The following is a 25,196-nucleotide window of genomic DNA, read 5'->3' as shown; positions in this document are numbered from 1 at the left end:
ATCGGCTCGCCGGCTGTTTATTGATCTGTATGGTCTGTCTCTTATACACATCTAGATGTGTATAAGAGACAGGTAAAGAATAAAGCCAGTTCTTTCAAGATATCTTATTTTTATTGACATACATTCACAATGAGTATTTTATTCTCAACATCAAAATCATGTCATTTCATCAAATTTCATGAATATTTCCGGACTGTGGTAACGCAAAACGGGTTTCATTGGGATACCTAATAGTACACATTCTAAAGCTTAGCCATCACAACTAGTTTAAATCTTATTTTTAAAAACAATATCATGATAAATTGATCAACATACCTGTTCATTATCACAAACAATAGTGTTGTTATTCTGTATGTCACGAGTGGCAGGAAGACTCTTCACTTTATTCATTATATTAACCTCGCAATTAAAATTTTTTATCTGGAATGGGAAAACAAAAAATAAGTACTTACTTTAATAACTTATTCAACAAATTCACCGAGTTTACCTTTATATATATTTAATAATAAACATTCCAGGCGTATACAAACCATATAAACACAAACATAATTATGATCAGAAGCTTTGAGAAACTAGATAGTATCAAACTAATTATAATATTTCATATAACTATTTAAAGTTTAAAAGAAAGAATTATCAAAAGCACAACAAATCTGATCATTACCATCATAAAATTATATATAAAACATAAACATACACGTATAGGGTGTGGCTTGGGCTCCCAACCTTGAGGGGCAGGGGTTGGAAACTCTTGCTGTGCAAGTCACTTGTGTCGGCAAGGCACTTTATGTTTGTCTCCCACTACCCAGGAGTATAAACGGGTACCTGGTAGGATGCTGTGGCATTGAATGTACTAGCTTCCTGTGCTGAGTAGAAACACATAACTAGATATACTCCCCACGGAGCAGAGAAGGTTGCACTTTGTGCAGGTTTGCCCTTGTATGTTATCCAGTGACCGGGGTAATACCGTTCAGCATCTTTGATCATTTAATTTGGAAGTGGTACTATATAAATATTTGGCATTCTATTATAATTATTATCATCATAAAAAGGTAATGAACCCAACTGACCAATCAGAACTTGGTCAGGAATATGCATCTCACAATAACACATCTATTGTCCAATAAACACACATGTTTGCTATGTTTTTACACAGTTGTTTTGCGAGACCTTATCAGCATTATCCAAGAGGTGGGCGGTTTGGCGTAACAATTTCCATTCAGGCTGTGAAAATTGTTGTCGCGGGTTCAAACCACACACTGACCATTCTCGGCCACCATTTATTTATTTAAAACCATATTTTGAGTGGGCAACCATTACAGAATAAATTTGATGTTCAGGGGAAGTTACCCCAGCTTGCACTGTTGACAGGTTGTGAAGTGGCTCTCGCTATGTTTCAGCCCTAGGTAAGAGTATTTCATGGCTTATAAATCGAATAAATATTGTGGCTGCCTCTCATCAATATTGATGGTAAAACCAGGCCTGATATACCAAGAAAAAGTGCATTCTATTTTCATATGTATATAATTATATACCAAGACATACAAAAAAAAAGTGCATTCTATTTTCATATGTATATAATTATAACAAGAAGCTCACTGGCTTACTTAGATTTAGTAAAAATTACACAAACTTTGATGTTTTAATATGATTAAAATGGAAATTGATATTTTTATTATTATTAACAAAAATTTAAAGTACGCACCGAAAGGTCCACTGATTAACCTCAGATAAAATAATATAATACATTAATTATGTCATTATCAGGAATGATGATGACATAATGTCGAAAATATTGAATCCCGACACGATGGCGTGCATTTCGATACTTGGAGTATGTATTATACTATCTTATCTAAAAGTATACACAATGATCATTTCAATGATAAACAAAATTTATCAAAAAAATATTTATTATTAACTGAAAAAATTTAAAAACCTACAGTTGGAGGTATATTTTTCGTATCGATGGATAATTTAACAGGCACGTTCACATGCAGCTCCTCCGTTTGACCAGACACAATTTGGGGACACTCGTCTGCATTCTCCTGTAATTAAAAAATAAATTCAGACATAAATAAAGATGGATGTATCTACAAGTTTGGAAGACATGAAAAAAAAAAAAAAAACACTATATAAATTATCAGCCTATTATCAGCAAGGGAAAAGATATCAACGATTGACTGTTAAAAGTCTATTCATATAAATTACTTTAATGCGCATAATGTAGTCATCCCTATTGGGAAATCTAAATTCCTGATCATAACACATGAAATGTAAATGCACAGTTTCTGCGATTTTAAGAAAACTCAACTTTGGAATTCTATCATTTACATCACTGCAGTGTCCACATTATCAAAGTGTCTGTGACAAAAAACTGTTGCATACCCCTATTTTGTTATGTTGTGCCTATATATAGTCATTATGTTGTCATCATCACCACATTTAAATATGACACGTTTTTGTAGGGACCTTGGTTCATAGCCTAAAAATATCAGGATTATTTTTTTCCCCATGAACTTTGAACACCTGCTATGTATAAACTTGGGTATTTTTTTTTTTATATTATTGTAATTTTATTGCAAAGCTTGAAATTTTATGTTCATAAGTTTGAATGATGACATCTTTAATAGAGCATCTACTTATATTTCAAGTAGCAATACTACTACATCTACTGTGTTATTGCTTCCTATTCGTACTTGAATAACATATGATACAATACAATTATTTCCATCTTTAAAATACAAAACAAATACATATTATCTTAATTCTTCTGGTATAGGCTCTCATAGCTCTTTTGAAGAACCCACAAGACTAGCAAGAAATTTCTCATCTTCTGTTATAAGCCCAACCCCAAATTTGTGTTGATGGGAGGAGGGGGTATGGTGGTACGCTATTCATTTCAAATTAAATTGGATTAATTGAATTGGAGTAACACAATAACAAATATAATAATATTAATAACAATAACAATAAATAACAATAACAATAATAATAATAATAATATAAATTTAGAAGAATAAACAGTGATAATTAAACAATATTTGTTTTGTCCTTATGAAATTATATTAATGAATATATTATGTGATTATGAGACTCCTTTATAACCATTGACCCATGCTGGCCCTTAAACTGATCAAGGTCATAATGACAATATCATTCTCAATGACCAGTAAACTGGTGAAGAAATGACATAAGAGACCTCAGCCAATAAAAAGTTATCAGAAAGGTTGCCATGACTACATTATGGAAAGGTTACCATGACTACATTATGGGATCACATAACAATGTGCTTCACCTACTCCTGATGTTTTATTTTATTAAAGCATCGTTTGCTATGATGGGACTGATTTGTACTTGATGAGGTGTAGATAAGCTTACATTTTCTCCATCAATCACAATGGACTCTTCTGCACAGTCTTCATCTGGATGTTTAGTGCATTTGTTCTTAAAGACACACCACTTACAACCCCACTCACTGGAAACACAACTACTACATCTGTTGAATAAAAATACAATAAGTCTAATTATTGTAATAACAACATAAAAATACAACATAAGTCTCCCTCCCATTGAAGACCACTTTTAGGAGTGGGTGTCCATGGTCTTTAAACTTTTTTATACCTTGTTTAGAGAACCTGCCGCCAGCCGAAAAGGCCTACAAAAATATATTCGTTTTTTTTTTTTCTGCCAGTAGAAATGGTACCACTGACAAAACAACAGTTTTTTCAGATCGAAAAAAACGGTTCGAAATTCATTCCGTGTGTGAAACAAAAAAAAAGTTTTTTATAGGGAAAACCTTTATTTTTTTGAGGAGCAAAAGGGCGGTGTACAAACGAAAAATCAAAACACTGGAGTAAGCAATACTGCTAGTACAGTATTATTATTAGAATAGCCGTACAAACTGCGTTCTGGGATAAAATGTTGTCATCGCAACAACGACCACACATTTAAAAACCGTTTTTGGTTACAACCTAGTTTTTGTTTATAAACAGTTATTCGAACCGTTTTTTTTTAAATGTTTTTTTTTTTTTTTTGCGTTCTTCAGCAGAAACAGACCCACACTCACTTATAACCGAAAGTACTGGTAATTCATTAGCATGAAAGAGCAATCTTAAATTGTTATCAGTCAAACTTATTATATAGTTTCTGTCAATCAAGCAAATATTTCAATTGCGAAACACCCAAAACACAAACACAATTACTATAAAAACATATTAGGCAACAAACAAAAAAAAGGCAAAGCAAAAATCCTAAAGATATTTCGTTGCATTCATGAAGTGTTTAATCATATCATACACAAGGCTGCCTACCATGCAATATAGTAGCTAAGCCTTATAGTATAAATTGTATAGTCCCTTCAACATTATTTGCATACATTGATGGGGTGCGACATATTGCCATTGATAACTGATATATACAATAATATATATAATAATTGATACTGGTATATACAATGTTGCGAGGTCATAAAATATAGCATACTTCAAATCACTGCACAGCAATTTATGAGGTTTTTCAATATGTTACGTAATAGTTTTGCAAAATATTAGATGAAATTGGAAAAAAATGAATATGAACAGGAATAATTAAATAGTTAATTGTAAAAAAGGATCTCAAAACATCAAAATTTCATTAGAGTCAACCATAAACAGCATCCCATCCAGAATGAGTATACATTAAACTGGAATAAGCTCTAGGCTTTTAATCCCTAGTGGTTCCCAAAAGATATACTTCATTCTTAGCAGACTATTTATTGTCTACCAGTTGATTTAACAACACTCTCATCTGCTTCCAGACTTTTAAAGCCCTTGTGGCTTCCTGCAATGGCTTTACTTATTAGTTCATTCTTATAAAGCACATCATGGCAAGGAAATCCTTTATCTGTCCACCCTGAAAGGTTCAAATGCCAATGCGCAGATTATCATGCACCATTATGGAATACTCCCCCAGGGAGCCGAGTATTCTTAGCGAAAGTGTTTGATCCAATGACCGGAATAATAACATTAAGTGCACTGCTCAGCTTTGCTTAACATGATGTGTAAATAAGACTGATAGTATTATTACAGTGGCAGATACAGAATTGGTGCAAATGGCAATCAAGGGTCGTAGTCTGAACGTGGCAGAATATATGATTGAGAGAAAACTTTTTTGGAGTATTCCCTTACCTACTGTAAGTAGGGATCCAGTGGGGTCATCACCCATAAAAGCTTTAGAGTTATAGGCATTTTAATCCCTTATAATAATAAATAATAATAATTCCAGATCTAAATGATTACACACATAGTGATTTTGTTTGACCACTGCTAGGAGGGGAGGGGGAGGGAGGCAGGCAGCCTTTATGCCAACCCCCTTTGATCCAAAACTATGTATTATAAAGTTTTATGTGGTTGCAAAACTACTAATAAATGGAAATTACAAATTGTTGAGTGATATTACACAATGGAATCTGATCTATAGGGAGAACACTATCAAAATTACCTATTCAATATATGCATTCCTTTCATTGTACTAATTTTTAAACGAGAGAACGGTTCAATGGTTATTTATGGTGTGCCTAGATTTAGAGTACTATACCACCACTAAATTTTTTAATATGGGCACCTGGCCAAGTATTCATGTGCAATATAGTACCGGTAGCTGCACAGATTCTTGGTATTAGGTCTACTCTCTAACCTTTAAGTATTAACTTGTAAACCCTGTAAAATGCTTTTTCTACCCAACTCTCATTAATCTGAAGTCAATTAATTTTTCATGACAACTGCCCTTTCTTAAAAAATGTTTATTAAATACTCCTGAATAAATAAAAAATATTGTTGTGATCAATGCTGTAGCCAGCTACTGGGACAGTTGGGATAGTCCCACACAAGTTTTCTAATGGGTCCACAAAGAATGGGTCAAAATTTGTTTAAATGGTCCAAACAATGCAGTTTTATGCATAAATGACCCCACTTTTTGAAAAATTGGTCCATTTTTAGCCTAAAATAGGTGAACATTTAAGAAAATAGGTCCAGATTTTTCATATTTTTGCGTAAAATGGGTCAATTATTAAGAAAATGATTTTTCGCGTAAAATGGGTCCACACTGAAATTGTCCCGCACTGTTTGAAATCCTGGCTAAGAAGGCATTGGTTGTGATTGTCTGTATGGCTTTTGATATGCGGTCACCAAAGGGTACTGAACTGCAAGAGGTCCGAATGCCCCGATTTGTATGCACACAATTATAAACATTAACAAAAATGTACTACCACAAGGTGGGTGGGGGGACCTATAGAATTTGAATGGAGTTCGAAACTCACCTTTTGTAGGACGCCCTCTAGTTTGTGGCTGTACTTTTTTTAAATTAGGATTACGTTCCAACCAAACCCTCAAAGTTAGACCTCTTGCAGTTATATACTCTTTGCTGTCACTTAAAATGTTGCTCAAAACTTTGCAGTGTTGTAGTTTATGATTGTAAACTTTTGTATCAATTTCCATATTATTATTATTATTATTATGGTATTAAAACCTACCTTAAGGGGAACTGAGACAATGGAGAAATTAGAGAACTATAAAAAAAATGACGTTAAGGGGAAAATAACACAAGGGATATTCCCCTTCAAGTCCGATTTAGAGAAGCTATTATCATTATGAATTATTATTACTATTACCATTATTATTATTATTATTATTATTATTATTAATTTTAAAATAAATATTAATGGATTATAAGTTTTGGTCACTGCAATTTATAGGAATTTTTAAAAGTTGTTTATAAACATATAAATAAGACAGCCATTAAGAAGCTTTAGGTAATGACATTTTTTGGTTAGTGAGAAAATATCCTATTACCTTGATAAGACTTAAACCTACCACCCTGGAACTGGAAGGCAAGCTTCACTTATTCATCATTTAAACCACGTTGGCATGTTGCTGACATGTTAGTGGAAATAGAAATTCACTATGACCTTCTGAATGCATCATGTCCCATCGGACCAAATGGGATATCTTCTTCCTTCCTAAACCATGGTGTGCTTATATGTGTTCATATTTTTTTTTACAAAAAATGTATATATGAAATTTAAAGTTTTATATTTTACATTCGATTTTACACTTGATTATAGTACATTTACAGTGTAGATATGTTTATGAGCTACAGTACATCAAAACCAATCAGAAGAATGAACTCAGGATATTTAAATTTGTGAAGGCACAGATAGGATGAATCTTGCTGAGTTACACAATTTGTTACCAGGCTCATATGTCACTGCCACTCTAATGATTATATTTAGTCCGTCTGTTTGGGATTTGGGAGTGCTAAAATGGAGTGGATGTATTCTACAATTTAATATTGTGTTGATTTCATTAATGATAATAATATCAACACATCCATTATCATAACTACACTGATGCATTGGTTAACATTAGCAACAATAATCACAGTAAAATTTAGTAGTCATATTTACTATCTTTGAAAATTTTAACAAATTTAATAAGAGTAATTTATCATCGTTGTATATTATATTGCATCAATGTTTGAAATCCGATTCCATATTGTTTTAAAATTGATGAGATTAGGGCTCATGGGCCAGAGAATCAACATAATATTAAACTGTAGCATACACATACATTCCATTTTAGCATTCCCAAATCCCAAACAGACAACTAAATATGTCTGTAGAAGCTATTATCATTAGAGTGGCAGTGACATACGAGCCATTGTAACAAATTATGTAAGTCAGTAGCATTCATCCTTTTGTACTTTCACACATTTAAATATCCTGAGTTCACTCTCCTTTAATTGGCTGAAGTGATGTAGCTAATAGACACGCATAGACTGTTAATGTACCGACACGCATGAAATATCAAGAACATGTAGGCCGCAACCTTAATGATAAGTGACGGCATCAAACAGGCTTATCATTCATTATTATAACTACATTACTGCATTAGTTAGCATCAGCATTTTGTTTTAATAATCATGGTACACTTTAGTAGGGGTAGAAGTGGGAGGTTAAAATCTATAATTTATTTCAAAATGATCAGTTTCTATACGTTCTTAAATTTGTAAACCATAAATATATCATGCATAAATATCATATTAACATTGAATTATGAAATCAGGGGTCAAGTTTCCCGGAAATCAGTATAGTTTCCCTCATTCCCGCGAGCAAGGAAAAATCTCCCACAAATGCACTCATTTCTAGCAAATTTAGTATAAAGGAAGCTAATATGTTTTTTCGCTACCACACAGCTAAGAAAGCAATAATTTCATCATAAAAACTGATTTGGAAAGTAGTTTTACAGTCTAACATTGCCATTTTTCGTGCTTCTATAGGTGCCTATTCTTAAAAATTTGCTCAACTTGGCCCCATTCATGATGGGGCTTAAGTGGGTGTGACTCTTTTTCTAGCCTTCCCCTATGTCATTTACCTGATCTCTCGGAAGTGGCTTCACCCAACTTCGGACCCCTGTAAAATGCGAATAAATTACCCTAAGAAGGAATCAAACTAAGACCTATTGCTGACTGTAAATGCAGAGTCTTACATAAATGGGCCACTGGTTTTTGTTTTTAACCATGAATATATATAATCATGGATTATGTCCATGAATTAAAGGTAAAGGTAGGAGAATAACCCATAACTTGCAGCATCATTGTGCTGAATTGCGTATGAGCGTAGTCCGTGACTACCTAGCAGCCATAAAGATGTGCTTCAAGGTAGATACATGTTCACATCATTCCACAACGACAGGGGCTGAAATGAACCATAACATATCGGGGTAACACTACCTCTCTTCTGAAAGATGCAATGGGTTCTTAAAGGTTCTCACAAGCCAGATGTATACACTGGACCTCCATTTTAAGTCCTTAACCGAGAAGACTTGTTTCTACCAACCGAACCATAGGTGAGGAGCGGCTGGAACCAGCACTGATGTTAAGGCTGTAGGTAGCGGCGCCCCTGCCTTACTGCTCAGCCATTCAACTCACTCAACTTCATTTATAAAAAAAAAAAAAAAAAAAAAATCATCTGCAAGTGTGAAAAGAATTCTCTAAAAAGGATTTGAACCTATGCAGTATTCGTATATTAATGGGCCACTGGTTTTATATTAAAATTATACGTATGTTATAGGCACATATGTTGATGAAATGCAAACTACTAAAAATAGATATTCATATAGATATGTCCTTCCAATGATCATAAACTATAATATTCCTATCCAGATCTCGTTAGCTACTGCTTGACGCACTCACAAATACAATTTACAGAAATTAGTAAGCATGGAAATTGAGTCACTTAAATAAACTACCGTATTTAACATCTAAATAAGCATTGAATAGTCAATAACATTGTTATTCATGACAAAATCTAAAAATTCAATTCAAAATTCTACATACTATCCTATGAGTCATAACTGACAGGGAAACTGGCCGGTCCCATATGGGGATTAAAACCTTGCCCCTTCCCACACTAGCATTGACACAGAGTATACGGATATATGAAAAATAAAGCTCAGAAGAAAAAAGCCAGTTTACATTAACCAGAATGAGCTTTATTAACCATACAAATCAAAATAATTGCGATAATTAGAAACGATTTTAGTGTTCATTTTATAAAAAGTGAACTTTTTGAAATTTGAGGGGAAATCCCTCGGAAGCTCCGGCAAAGTAGCATCTTGGGGCATTATATAAATTTGACTTCTCATACCCATTCGTGAATATTCTATTAAAATTTTTGTGTTTTTAAAGACCAGAAGAAGTAGCTACCGTTTTATCTTCTTTACATCTGTAGGCCTATAGATGACATTGTTCATATGAATGAAATTGTAATCACCGGAGAAGATCATTCCAACAAATTTCATATAACAGTTATTAAAAAACAACGGTTAGAAGAGCTGGCAAATGTAAAATGCAATCCGCACCCTCTATACTCCCTGCCTACGGGCCTGTGATGATATCACAGACTATATATGGTCATAGAATAGTTTCTGGTCAAAGCCTGGAAGGGGCTTAATAGTTTCTCGATAATTCAACACATCAAATCACATTGTAATATATACTTTCAATTCAACTAATATTCTTTCCCCTTGGGGAAAGCATATTGTTGCCCCAGAGAAAGAAATTACAGGAGATAAAATATTCATCCATACCGGCTAATACTGTGATATAATGTTTCACATTAGTACCATCATTAGTATTCATGTTATTTCTTCTAAATCAATCTAAAGTAATATTAAACCATTACATTTAAAACTGACATTTTATGAGTAATTAATAGTTATTTTTAATTAATTCAAGAAAACAAAAACAATAGATATTCTGAGAACATCCCCTATTATGTGAAACTGAGTGCTATGAATATTTTTTTTATTATCGAAAGTGATATGATTAACATACACAAGATAAATAAACACACAATCCCATAATATACTATAAATAACAAAATATAAATAGAAAGAAATTATTATCTTATCCTAGTTTATTTTTCTATCTAAATATATTACATATTTAATATTTATTAATATTGATAGTACCATACAATTCCCCACATTTATATTAGGACTAGATGCCAACATCATTAGAACACAAATGAATTAACTGCACTGCTAGAAGGTGGTCTCATGTTGCAAGTAAGGGATACAATCTTCAGATTTGTACTAATCTCTATCCGAGTTTATAGATTTCCTAGTAGAGTATTCGGATACCTTCACTCGATGTGTATAGTTTCCTCATTAATATGTCATTTTGATATTAAGCCTCCCTGAGATACAAATATGGAACTTTACAGCAAATACATTATAATAATTATTAATATTGTTGTTACAACTATACAGCAGGGAGTTGTTACAGTCGCTATAAAAACTCCCTGTACACTACACTGTATTTCACTTATACCCGGCATATGATACTTTTCATACATGTTACTAAACAACTACAGGCTCCCCCTCAAATTCAAGACCCCTCCAATTATAGACCACTTTTCTGTGGTCCCAAGTGAACAACTGTTTCTTAATTTTTATTATTCTAATTAGAGACCAAAGCTAATAAAGACCATGTACATCCCTATCCTAAAAGTGGTCTTTAATTGGAGGGAGACCTGTATTGATAAGCTTTAAATTTAATAATGCCAAAATTACTGACTAAAAAAAATAAAATACAGTAGAACCTCTATGAGTAAAAGTACTAAGCTGTGCAATATTCTTGTACAGGGGTCTGTGGGGATGTGTAGTATTATGTAGTCATTCAACCGAATATCTCCATACAACAATCTAAAAAAAGACATTTTTGAAAGCTTATTAAACTAGCATCTTTTATTTAATATAGCGTAATTATATAAAACGTTATCTAGGCTCACGATAATGTGGAGCCAGGCAACCTTTATTCTGTGAACCATAACACAATAACCATTGACATATGGCATCATAAACCAACAACCAAAATTTCCCCACCAACTGTCCCCCCTCTACCAACCTTCCCCTTCACCAACCTTCCCCTTCCACCAACCCTTCACCAACCTTCCCCTTCCACCAACCCTCCACCAACCTTCCCCGTCCACCTACCTTCCCCCTCCACCAACCTTTCCTGATTAAACACTGTTATACTATTGGACTGAGTCATTGGCACATGCTAAATAATGATAAAATATGATGGTAATAAGCAGGACCTTTGGCTATACTAGAAAATATTCCTAACTTTGTTTATGCATCATAACATTTTATTACACTGCAACAAGACATTACAACCTAGTGAACTAGAAATTACACAATATCAGTATAAACAACTACCTGAAAAGTAATTATTCCTTTTATAAATACATTTGAATGAAACTAATAAACATAACTTCTATTTCAAACTCAAACTATATAGTTAACACAGATGTTGTTTAAAAGAAATATTTTTCCATATCCAAAATTCCCTTTCCACTTTAAAATTATCAATTTTATCTGCAACAGGCAAACTACTTAAAACCGAAAAGAAAAGAAAGATAAATATTCCAAATACTTGGATGTCATGTGGACTTTGAACTGCTGTAAATCATTTTCTAGTTTCATTTTAAGATACTATTGCATGTGGTAAAACATGAAACCACAATAACTTTAAATAAAACATTTAATTCCTTATTTAAAAATATCAATAAGTTATCAAATTTTAATGAGACATAGATGAATACAATTTTTTTTTGAGAAAGTTTCCTAATTTTCAGATATTTTCTTTTTATTAATATTAAATAACCTCAGTATTTAATGTGAACTTTGAGTATATACCATTGTCATAGTGCCACTAAACATTGCATTCTAATGTGGATATAGGCGCTATACAAATCCATGTTGATTGACTGATTGATCATTATTTTTTGCTGTGTTAGTCCACTGTTGGACAAAAGCCTCAGCATAATGATGCCACATTATTACTCTATCTCTTGCTCTGTTGAAAAAATTCACCTTCCCCAATTCCAGTCTATCTCGTCCTATCCGACATACCAATGGTGTAATAGCTACTGTATGAGCCCTTACCTACCAAGGTCGGGATTTCCTACCCTTAAGGGGAGGGGCCCAGGAAAATTCAACAGCATTCTCACTCCACCACCACCTTCCCCTCCCCCTCCCACCCACAAAAAAAAGAAATCAGAGCAAGCCAAGGAGCATAACATGTAAAAAAGTACCATCAAAAGATTCCCTAAAAACGTCGAACTAGGCGTGGCTTTACCTACATCTAGACTCTTTCTGAACCAGATTATAGGTGGTAGGGCATGAATAAGCCATAAGTAGGGATCTTAAGCCTCTCTGCTAAGTCACTGCTTTAACAATCCTTGATTCTATAACCAGCCAATATGGTAGGAACAGTATTGATTGCATAAATAGTTATACTAATGTTAATTATTAGAGAGATAATAAATCCTCATTAACATTTTTCAATTGTAAGCTATAATAACTTAATATGGAAAGTAAACAATTTAAAAAATTGAAATTTAATGTTCAGATTTATTAGATTAATATACACATTATACCAGATACATTTGTTTAATAGTAGTTTTTCAGTTTTGTAAGTACAGTTATGGATAAAACTTGGATATTTATATATAGTACAAAATCATTTCTTTGTCATTCTTTCTTTATATGACATTGACATTCACCTTTATTACTTAAATCCAGGCTTAAGCGGAAACAAAATTGTTGTACAACTGATTTTGACACAAAAACCATATTTGACGAGACAGATTTTTTATTATTTAAAAACCACAGGAAAAGGTGGAAAAATGTTTACATTTATTATTCCCCCAGTTTAAATATTCAAAAATCTATATCTTATTACCTGTTCCAAAGTTTTTTGTTAAGATTTGTCTATACTATCAAATATCATCAAAAAGAGCATTACATAAAATTTGATGGAATATAGAGTTGAACATGTTCAACTTTTTTTGATACAATTTGATATGTGATATGACGTCATCGTCACCGTATCCATATATGGGCACATCACATTTTTTTGTCACATAAAATTTGATAGTGTAGACAAAGCTTAATAAGATATGCTTTTAGTGTCTTAGAAAAATAAGTTGTACAAAATATTTAAAAACTAATTTCCTCTGCAGCCTGACTTTTTAATATATTATTTCTCAAAATATTAATATTAAGAGATAAATGCACAATGAATTAAATACTTTCATAATTTTTTTAAAATTTTAGATAACAAAATTTGTTATATCTTTGAAGTAAGTTTTTCATTTCTTACATTATATAACATGTATTAAATTGTTTTGTTGATTCATGTTGAAATATTATTACTAGTAGTAATATTAAATATGCAACAGTTTACACTGAAACAGTCCACATCTTCATAAAATATATATTACATGAATAGGTTTAGCTTTCACAGCAAGCTACGTTGTAATGTTTACAGCCCAGCTCTGAATCTGGGATTAATAATAAAATGAATGTGTGAGGAATGTGTATCGTAAAATGATAAAAGTTCTCATGGGCTGACATTAAACAAATGAAAATCATATCAATTATGCATAAAATTAGGAGTTAAGAGCAATGTAATTGAGGTATGCTTTATGATAAAGTGTGTATTACGACTACGACCACAAATTTAATCAATAATGGTAAATATTTTACTACTCGACATTGTAAACGTACGTCACACTTGGCTCCCTCATAAATCTTTGAACGAAATTAAATGATCAGAAATGCATAATCATATATCAAAATCAAGCTAGCAATATCAAATATCAAAACATGGAAATGATTTGCTATAACTGATCAATAAAAATAAAAATAAATGCTTAGGGTTTATTTTATGGCCAAAATAATCTTTTAATATTTGGTTTATTATATTATCATTGTAATAAATCTTTGGTATGGTTAAGCATTATATTTTATATTCTTATTATTCTTATTCATATTATTTTATGGAAATATTGTTTGCTATAAAAACTGATAACAATAAATGCTTGTGGTTAAATCCTTTAATTTTATGGTATACCGCATATAATCTTTTAATATTTAGTTTATAATATTATAATAAATCTTGGTATGGATTAAGCATTGTATCTAATATATTCTTATTATTATGTTATTCTTATTATTTCATAGAATATTATCTGCTACAACTGATAATAACAATAAAGATAGAAATATATGTTTGTGGTTAAAATCCTTTAAATTTATGATCAATATAATCTTTCAATATTTGGTTTATTATATTATTATTGTAATAAATCTTGGTAAGGCTAAGCATTATATTTATTTTATTTTTATTATTCTTGTTATTCTTATTCTTATTATTTCATGGAAACATATTTGCTATAACTAATTACAATAACAATAATTGCTTGTGGTTAACTGCCTGTAATGTTATGGTCTACATAATTTTTTATATTCGGTTTATTATATTATTATTATTATTATAATCTTGGCATGTTTAAGCAATATATTTAATATGTAGTTTTATTATGTTTGATTTAAAGACTTCACAGTAAGGGTATGCTTTTAAATTAAATTTATAAGATGAAGGAGGACAAGACAGTTTAAAAGCACTTGCATATATTTAGAATGTGTTTAAACAGATCAATTATTATTATCTGTTTACTTCTATGTCAGTTACTATGCTCATAAATAGGACGTCCATGTAAATGTCAAAAGTTAGTACTAAAATATGTCAATATCAGTTAATGTGGCGCATATTTAAATGAAGCGAACATAATACTAATTATGTTATATCACCTGTCTTGATCAAGTTATAGAATTAATGCGAGCTACAACCAAATCAGATGAATCAAAATGGCGAATTGATATCAAGATATGTTTTCAGGTAATTTTAAAATATTTTATCTCCTTCTTAACTTAAAGGGATTTCAAGAATTTCAATCAAAATACTTTTACTGAGGATAGACCTTAAAATGTTCTTGCATGAATCACTGACCTTTTGACTTACATCTATTTATATTTTTAAAAGTACTTTAAAAAAACAAGGCCATTAACATTGCTGTTCTATGACATCTATTGTCAAAATTCAATCCTAAATTTAGAAAATATATATAATCTGAAAGATAGCAATACCACTATTTTGGAGCTGTAAATTTGGATGTAAAGATATAAAAATAAATCAAAATGAAAAATAATCATAAAATAATAATGTATAAATACAATAACAACACTACAGCAGCAGTAGTGATGATGACAAAAACAATAACATAAGTAACACTATTATATTAATGCTTGTGGTACTCCACATAGATAATTCTGAAAAGAACTGTTGTTTCTTGAGAATGTCTTAAAGTTTCGATTGAGTTGCTTCAATCGTCTTCAGGAAATCTATTAATCTATTATTACTTCCGCATGCAAAACTTACAACATAAAAGTAACATTTCTATATAATATTATTATTGCCTCACATTACGATTTTAATATCAATGAGAGAAAGAAAAGGAAATATAATGTGAATTCTCTAAATCAAATTGGTTGCCAAATCATCTCGGGGTTAAGGAACGTAAAGTGTATACAAGATTATTAACAATATTTTCCCTTTTCATTTACATTCAGATATCACTATGGCTAACCAGACACATAATTATAATACCAGATTTGCTACCGACAGAACTTCATTAAAAGTTTCTAAATCTGGTCGACAAAGCCACTTCATATTCATTGAAACTGGGATAAAACGAATGGAATCACTGGCCATTTACAGTTCAAAATTCATTGAAACTGGGATAAATGAATGGAATCGTTTGCCAAAATTCATTGAAATAGTTTAAAATGCAACTTCCATTTACACACTAAAATAAAAAAACTAAAGCTTATAACAAAATTTATAAAAAGAGGAATTATACAGTATAACATAAATATTTAGTTAATTTTATATTTTGCTTTGTTAATGCTTTGGCCTTCTTTATTTAGTCATATTTTTACTGTATCTCTTTTGTACATAAAGAACCACAGAGGAAGTAAGTTGCCAATTTCGGTACTTTATTTTTATTGTGTTTTTATTCTTTGAATATTCTTGTTGCCTTTGTTTATGTTCATATTCAGAATAAAGAAATTTAAAAAAAACTATAAATATAAACTTAAGGATCCCTAGCTTCAACAACCAAGTACTACTTTCTGGCTATTTATCTATTTTTGTTATATAACTATTAATAATGTTTATCTATTTATAATTTATTATAATATTCATTCACTTTTTTTTCTTCCTTCTCTCTTATTTCAATTCAAATGTCTTCTTAAAACTTACCTTTATTCTTTGAATATGATGTTTCTTGTGGCCTTTGTTTATGTTCATATTCAGAATAAAGAAATAAAAAAAAACTATGAATCTAAACTTAAAGATCCCTAGATTCAATAACCAAGTACTACTTTCTGGCTATTTATCTGTTTTTGTTATATAACTAATAATGTTTATCTATTTACAATTTATTTTAATATTCATTTACTTTTTTTCTCCTTCTCTTTTTCATTTCAATTCAAATGTCTTCTTAAAACTCCTCTTTTTCCATAGTTCATACTTTTTTTAAGCACTGAGATTCCGGTAAAGAGTGCTATAAAAAGCTAAAATATTATTTATTATTATTATTTATTATTATTATTACTATTATTATTATTATTATTGTTATTACTACTACTATTATTTATTATTATTACTTATTTATTTATTATTGTTATTACAAAGTGTGATTTTTAAATTTTGAAATCTAACAGTCTTTAGAATTTACGAAATAATTCTAACCCATTAACATTTCCTAAACAGACGCAACAATGAATATTGTATTTTAAACATATTCTGTTTATTCTAAGGCAACTTCCTGGTTAGACGACACAATGGAAAATACAAATTTGCTAAAGGGCAAAGGGAAAAAACAATGAATACAAATAAAACAAAATGCATAGAGCCAACCTTGACCATAATGTGATAAAAGGTACTTTTTTCTACATGCTACCACTAGGTGCTTATAATTAATAGGGATGATAATAATATTAAAATTATATAGCACAAAATGCCAAAAAAAAAAATCTACGGGTTTCACATCAAGAAACAAAATACTGGCATAAGAAAAATCCAGAAGTAACCATCCGCCACTGTACTATGAATTTAACAGAGACAATCACTCGTATTTATATAGCTATTAGTTAAAACAATGGATGCAACGTACAAAATACAGCGAGTCTTTCGAGTAATTGGATGCCTATTAGAGAGAATTACTTATTTTGCAGTATGTGAGTTGAAAATAACGATTAAAAAGAGAAATTTGCTCCTAGTTATACCTTAATAAATCAATTCGTGGTGGCTAAGCATAGATAAAGAGTACAGTATCGTAGCACAGAATTCTTAGAGGTTAGCCCTTAGCATTAATATTCATGAGTGCTAAGGGCTGAACATACAGTTGTTCAAATAATTGAGGCTTTCAAGTTGCATTGTAATCCCATGCAGGCTACCTTCAAGGATTATTGTTAGCTCACCATATTGGCCATGTCTAGAAATTTTATCTAAAGCCCTGTCCAGACTATCAAATTTTATTTGACAAAAACATGTGACATGCCTAAATATGGTCATGATGACATCACACCATGACCATATATAGGCACATCATGACATGGGCATACAAGATTTTTTGTCAAAGAAAATTTGATAGTATACACAAAGCTGAAGAGATAGAATCTCCATATTATAAGCATCTCCCATTTTAGTGTATTTAGGCAAGACTATTTTTTATTCCTTGTTTCGCATTTTACGGATTATCGGAGAAGGGCGGAATAAAAAGAAAAACAATTTTTTTTTTCTTATTTAGCAAATAGTTTTGCCAAAATCATCCAGATAGAGAAGAAAATAAAAATAAAATTTTATTGGTGAATGTAAAATAGGATTGTTAAATGCTTCAAATTTATATAATTAGGAAGAAATATACATATCTTATCTTTGGATATTTCAAAGCAGCGGAGGGCATAATGAAAATAAAGAAAAACTTTTATTTTTCTGAAATTTCCAATTTTTCGTAACAGCGGGTGTGTTAATCGGACAAAAATAAACTATTTTTATTCGAAATCATCAATATTTTCAGTCAGCGGGCTTTTGCTAAACAAGGTATTAAAAAAGTCTTGCCTTACCCAGTTTTTATTTATATAAAAATAAAAAAATAAATTTAAATAAATGAATAAATAAATGAATAAATAAATAAATTAATTAAATTAATAAATTAATTAATTATTAAATAAATAAATAAATAAATAAATATAGATAAATATAAATAAACAAATAAATGAATGATGGGTCGGATCAGTAATCATCGAAAACGATGGACAGCCAATGACACTATGATCAGTTTTTCAGGTACTGTAACATGTATTGAAATACAATTGTTTTTCTCTGCACTTCATTTAATTTATGTTGAATGCCTTGATGGTCCTTACTGCCTGTAGGTCATTTCATTACTGCAAATTTCAATATCCATAAAAAGTAACTCACCACATTTGGGAAAGAAAATCAAATTATTAATAATTTATGAATCACTGGGATACTAAACAAAGATCCAGTAGAAGTCTATACTGTAAGTCTAGTTTTATATATATATTTTTGTATTCCTATTCTGTAACTTCAAATTTATAGTCTACATTTGAGGATATAATAATAATAATAATAATAAAAACTTTATTTAACTACGAAAACACTTGTTCACTGCAATGGTGTTTTTCAACAAGGCCGTAAAGGCATTGTACAACTCAACAAAACAGAAATTAAAACAAAAAGGTAAAAATAGACTTATTAAAAAAAAAAGAAAATCACATTAGGGCCTACTGAAAGAAACTTAACTACATTAACTAAACTGAATTATCATAAATAAACTTACATTATTAACTATAATACTTTAATTGATTTTTATTTTCATTTTAAAATTGGAAATTGTATTTGAGTTTTTGAGGTCATCATCAAGTCATTATCATGTGTTGAATTAGAAATTCTTTCAGATATATTCAAAATTAATTAAAAAAAGTATGTGATAATACCATGAAGTATTCTGCACACCAAAAATAATTTTATTTAGAAGCTTAATGAATACTAAGTACATAAGAAGCGTGAAGAGAACGTAAATGCATTAAAATATGTGCAAAGAAAATATTGATTGGCTAATAAGCAAGTCATTTTAGATACAGTAATATTATGCATTGCTTATAACTGTACACCTCGGTTTAAATTCTCAGGTATTGTATAACCCGGCTTCTTATTCACAAAATTGGGTCAAATTTGCGGTTGGTTTATCTATGGCACTAGAAATGCAAACAATGTCCGTAATATGTACTGAGACTAAACTATGTTTGAAAGCCTTGAACTTTGACATCACATTCACAAGTGAATCTATTAGTTTGCTTCAGTTGAATTTTGTTTTTTCATTAATTTGCTTACATTACAGAAACTTGTTTTATGATCAAACAAGAAGTCAGAACAATAAATCATACAGGGCAAAACATCAAGAAGGAAAGGAACTTAGAACAGGAAGCCAAATATTATGTATTGTGTATTTATAAAATTGTTTATAGATTCAACTGGGGGGGGGGGGATTATCCACCCTTTTCCTGCTTTTTTTAAATATTAAAATATCTGTATCTCATTAACCGCTTTCAAGCTCTTTCGTAAAATATGTGTATCTTAGAAAAATCATCACACAATTTTTTTCCTCCGGAACATGCCTTTAAAAAAAAACCAAGATATTAATTTAATTTAATCATTTGTATAACTTAAGCATATCTCCACAATTTTTCTTCCACATTTGCACTTAAGATGACACCTCTTAATAATACATACATCGTCAAGATAGTTTTAGCGCATAATATATACATGGGGAATATTAAAATGTCTTTTTAACACGACAGACGCTTGTGTATACATTTAAGTTGCTCTTCTTGTCCATTACGAATTCTTGCTAATATCTGTTCAATACGAAAAGTGCCAATTGAGAGTTCACTAATAATCAAGCGGTAAACTGAATTGGCTTTGCATCGAGTAATCAAACTGCGATGTGATATCATATCCTTCTTTGACATTAGATAAGTAGAACTTCGATTTTAAGTACGGTACGGGACCGGATGGCATGCGTAAATCGGGGGATTCGTAAAATTGAGGTTGGGTTAAATTTGTGGTGACCTTTGATCTATGTACGTAACACTCAATAAACGCATGTTATGAGCGAATTACCAAGGCTAGACATAGCCTCTAGGAGTACGAATAAAACAATGTGTTTAGTGTTTTTATTCATCACTTTACGATGTCATAATAAAGTGTTCAAATAAAACCATGTGTCTAGAGTATTAATTCATCACTTTATATCTTTTATTTAACTAAAGAACATGAAAATATTGTAAGATTATCCATATGACAGAGGTATAACTTGGGAATTCCCCTTCATGACTATTCTAAACAACAGAGCTGTGGTGTTGTCTGGGCCTGCTGAGACAAACTAAAACCATGTGCATTGCACTGGGCGAGCTAACCACTTTAGCGTTCGTGTACGTGAAACAGCAACAGTGCATAGAATATTTTCAGGGTTTTTGATGACGTCATTATTGATACGAGGCGCTCATATAACTGGGGTATATAAAAACGAGGTTCTACTGTATTTTGGAGTACTAATCCAGATACAAGAGCTTTAGTGCATAATGTGCTCACAAGCCTTTACTCAAGAAAAGTGTTACATGGTTCTATAATTATTACTTTACTTGTACATCTTTTTACTTTACTGTGCTTAAAGTTATATGATAATAAAGTGAAATACAGTAAAGTAAATTAAACTGATTTAAAGTGGTTCCTCTTCTTTTAAAATTTCAATAACTTGAAAAAGTGAAATAAAGACAAATAAATTGATTCAAGCTGGTTCATCTTCTTTTTAAAATTTCAATAATATTTTATACATATAGCGGCTTAATGCTACCAAGGTCTTGCATTATTACCCCTGGTCACTGGATCAAGCACACATGGAACACAATCTCAGCTACCCGAGGAGGATTCCATAAGTTGCAGCTGTAATCAGCGCATTTTGTGTTTGAATCTACCATGCATTACATTATTTTGGCAAAGTTAACTTTACCATGGTTAAATTGTACCGCTTACTGCACTTGAACCCAGTACACATTAAAGAACATACTGTACTGTAATACACACTTCAGAAAATAGCTAGAAATTGTCTCCTATGGTACTGCCAAATTTACCAATTGAAGAGCCTGGGTGCTTTTCACACCGACAAACATCAATATGGACAGTGGCAGCTTGGGCAATGATGACGACAGTGACTACTACTACTTTCAACTCTACTGAAATAACCAAACATAATATTCTCAGAAATTTAAAATTAAAATAAGAAAAACATTAAGATAATAATCATACAAAAAGAACAAGAATAAAAAAAATAGAGTGAGATGATGTCCGTTTCTAAAAATGGCCGGTTTAAAAAAAATGTTACCATGTTACTCTTATCTTAGGTAACAATTTCTTCTTTGGACAACACCAACTACACTATGAAAGAGAGCTGCTTTCAGTAATAAAATTCTAGAATTGAACCCAGAATTATAAAATGTAAAGGTTGGAATCTAAACCACCAAACCACTTTTCTTACTCTTCTTTGCTGTCCTTGGAGAATAGATTCTTAAGCCAAGACATAAAGAAGCTGACTGAAAGCTATGCAGACCTACATTAAAAAGGATAATCAAGATAAATATCCCTAGTAACAGCTTAATAATCTGTTTCCTCAGGAATTTCTAACTGCCTGTTGAATCACTGTCGTGAATTTATCGATTGTTTATGTGATCACTTCTCAGGAATTCATCCATTGTTTGTAATTGGGCAATGTGACTATTTATCTAGACAATAAATTGCAGACACTTCCCTGCTACTACTAATTTCATAGCTTTGTTGATATCAGAGATCCCAAGTCTCCCGAAAATCGCGGGTTCTCCCGATTTTTGAGGCCGTCTCCCGCCCTCCTGATTTTTTTATTAATATCTCCCGATTTTTTTAAATATCCCGAAAATTTCAGGAAAAATGTGATTTCCATGATGTCATAGAGCAATGAAACAAAATTTCTTATCTTAAGCCAATATACTATGGCGCTCGCTCAGCCTTAAAATGTCGTAAACAAGACCAGGGAGTTGCTATTTAAGTTGTTTATCAAAATAACAACTCCATGGCAAGGCAGGCCTAGATCTGTGGTAGAATCGCCTTGTTTATCCTCCATGTTACGATCTTTCTCATCCACGCCGACCTCAATCAATGAGATGGCTGTCAGTTGAGTAAATAAATTTCAACAAATTAACGAAATTAGAAATCACATGGAATGGAGGCCCCAAGTTTTTTTCGCCGCGAAGATTTGGAACTTTGTAGAATCGGTGCATAAAAAATACTTTTTCTTTCAAGTAAGCTTCAGTTCTATAATAACAATACTAAAAAAATCATAGTTAGTAGGTTTTGGTACTAAGTAGTCTTCCGAAAAATGAAGTTTATTTTAATATCAATCCTGAAATACATGTAGGCCTAGGCTCTATCTGGACTGCAGGGTATGTGTGTTGTGTTGAGTGGGCGTCTGTGTGTAGTGCAGTGGTGGTCGTGACTCTGCGGCCTTAGGCCTAGTTACGCACGTACAGATGGAGCCTAGCGAGGCAGGATTTAATGTTTTTTCATGGCATTATGTACGAATTAGTATAGGCTAGACATATATAAATGCTGACTTAAAACATGTAGTACGATTTACTAACTAAATTAATATATCTATTTATTTTTTAATTTTTCAGCAAACGTGTGGATCTTGCAAGTTGCAGTTACCTTGCTAGAATTCTATGTTCTTTGAAGAGATGTACTAAATCAGCCATAGCCTCTAATATGCCAATGAACCAAGCAACTGCTGCCCAGAATGCTTTACTAGCAAAATTCTAAATAAATAATAATATTTATAAATTTATATAGGCCAACTGCAATGTGTAAACAAATGTAAAATTGTTAAATAAAAGTAAACAAATTAATAAAATTTGTTTGTTTTCTTCATTTTGTGTAATACTTTCATGTTGCACAGTGCGTCGTAAGGCGTCACAGCGCGTCACTACAGGAGGCGATCGTTTCACGAAAAAAATCTCCCTATTTTTTGGTTTTCAAACTTGGGATCTCTGTGATATGTTCATAGTATACTGTAGTTGCAATGTTTTATAATGCAGTAGAACAGAGGCAGGCATAAAAATCGGTGGTAGGGCCAAAGTGTGAATTTTTGATTTAGCTCCGAGGACCACACCAAAAACTTCTATGTTTACATTGTGCTTCCAAAAACCTTCATGCACTGCTTTCATACCACTTTATTCTTGTTTTTAACATAACTTTTTACAGATGACTGGTGTCGGGCCGTAAAAAAATTCACAGTCGGGCTGTATGCGGCCCACGATCTGCACTTTGCCTGCCTGTGCAGTAGAACCTCCTCCTTATGGACACCAAGTCATGGGGGTTCCCGGAAATTTAGAAGGCCTCCTGCACCCCAGTAAGCAAAAAGAATCTCCTAGAAAACAACCTATCTTCCCCATAAACTTAGGTCTCCCATACCCCCAGTAACACCCTATCTTTCCCGGAATTTCAGAAGGCCTCCCACACAATTAGTAAGCAAATGTAAACAAACAAATAGTGAAATAATTGCGGTCCAAACTGATTATAGTGTTCAAATTGTTAGTACACGTCAGTAACTACCCCATCTATCGGATTCTGCATAAAAAACCTGAAACACGGAGATCTCCTTGTTTGGCGGGCAAGCCCTGCATTACCATACACGGAGATGTTTGGCGGGCAGAGTGTTAAGGAAACAGTTTTTTTTTTTAAACATGAAGTGAGGGAACTATCTTTCAACACTTCAGCCAAACTCTATTCAAGGGACATCCTATTAAGGGGACACTATTTTCAGTTCCGAATGTGTCCCCCCAACAGGCATTCTACTGCAGTTATACATCAATGTACAAAATGTTCATAAATATTCAAAGACAAAAAATAGAGGAAAAAAAATATTCAAAAGAGAATTATTTACAGACTTAAGGATATTACACATACTGTATTAAAAACATTAAGTAAATGGAAAGAGCCATAGCCAAAGGAAACAGGACGTAATAGTATTATATTTTTACATTATATACGGATATACAGTACCGGCCAGTTTTATTGCAAAAATCCCAACGCGTTTTACCCGTTGTCGTTGCGTTGCGTTTGCGTTGAGTTGCGTTGCGTTGAAATGAACGTTGAGAGTACATTGTTTATTTAACGATGTCGTGTTCGCGTGTCAATAATTGGTGATAGTTAATTCAACGCCCTAACTTATCGAGCAGCAACGTTATCAAAGATTATCAATAAACAACATTCGTTGATTTTGGACACCGAAGTATTGTTTGTATAGTACGAATCTTTCAGTATTTATTCTCGTATTGCCTCGCCAGTCTAGGCGTAGAGGAGAGCGATATCATCTGCGCTAGGCTCCAGCCATTAAACTAGGCGCGGCAAGGAGATTGGCCCTAGATTACCTTCAGTTACTGCCACCGTAGGCCTAGTTATCTGCGGCATGTTCCGACTTGCAGCATTAATAATTTAAATTTCGTATTAAGTACAGTATTAGAAATATTCCTTCTTCACTTTCATAGACCGGCCTATGATTACGAACTTCCATTTTCCACATTCCTTCATCCACGGAGTGATGTTCTAAACAAACGTGCCTGGAA

At 31.9% G+C, this 25,196-nt stretch overlaps 1 protein-coding gene across 2 annotated transcripts in view; it reads right to left on the bottom strand.

The window, feature by feature from the left end:
- The window catches only part of LOC117119345 (plexin-A4-like), an 84,326-nt gene that overhangs the window by 30,641 nt on the left and 28,489 nt on the right, over positions 1-25,196 (bottom strand). For both annotated transcript variants that reach the window (XM_033264134.1, XM_033264133.1), the window contains exons 8-10: positions 3,382-3,499; positions 1,944-2,048; positions 316-420 (exon numbers count right to left, since the gene is read on the bottom strand). In XM_033264134.1, coding sequence (XP_033120025.1) covers positions 316-420; positions 1,944-2,048; positions 3,382-3,499 — 328 coding nt within the window. The remainder of the gene's footprint in view (positions 1-315; positions 421-1,943; positions 2,049-3,381; positions 3,500-25,196) is intronic.

This window comes from Anneissia japonica, unplaced genomic scaffold (assembly GCF_011630105.1).
Source record: "Anneissia japonica isolate Jap-2015-1 unplaced genomic scaffold, ASM1163010v1 scaffold287806_len661372_cov189, whole genome shotgun sequence".
In the NCBI taxonomy this organism is placed as follows: domain Eukaryota; kingdom Metazoa; phylum Echinodermata; class Crinoidea; order Comatulida; family Comatulidae; genus Anneissia; species Anneissia japonica.
This window is presented reverse-complemented; position numbering and strand designations above follow the sequence as displayed.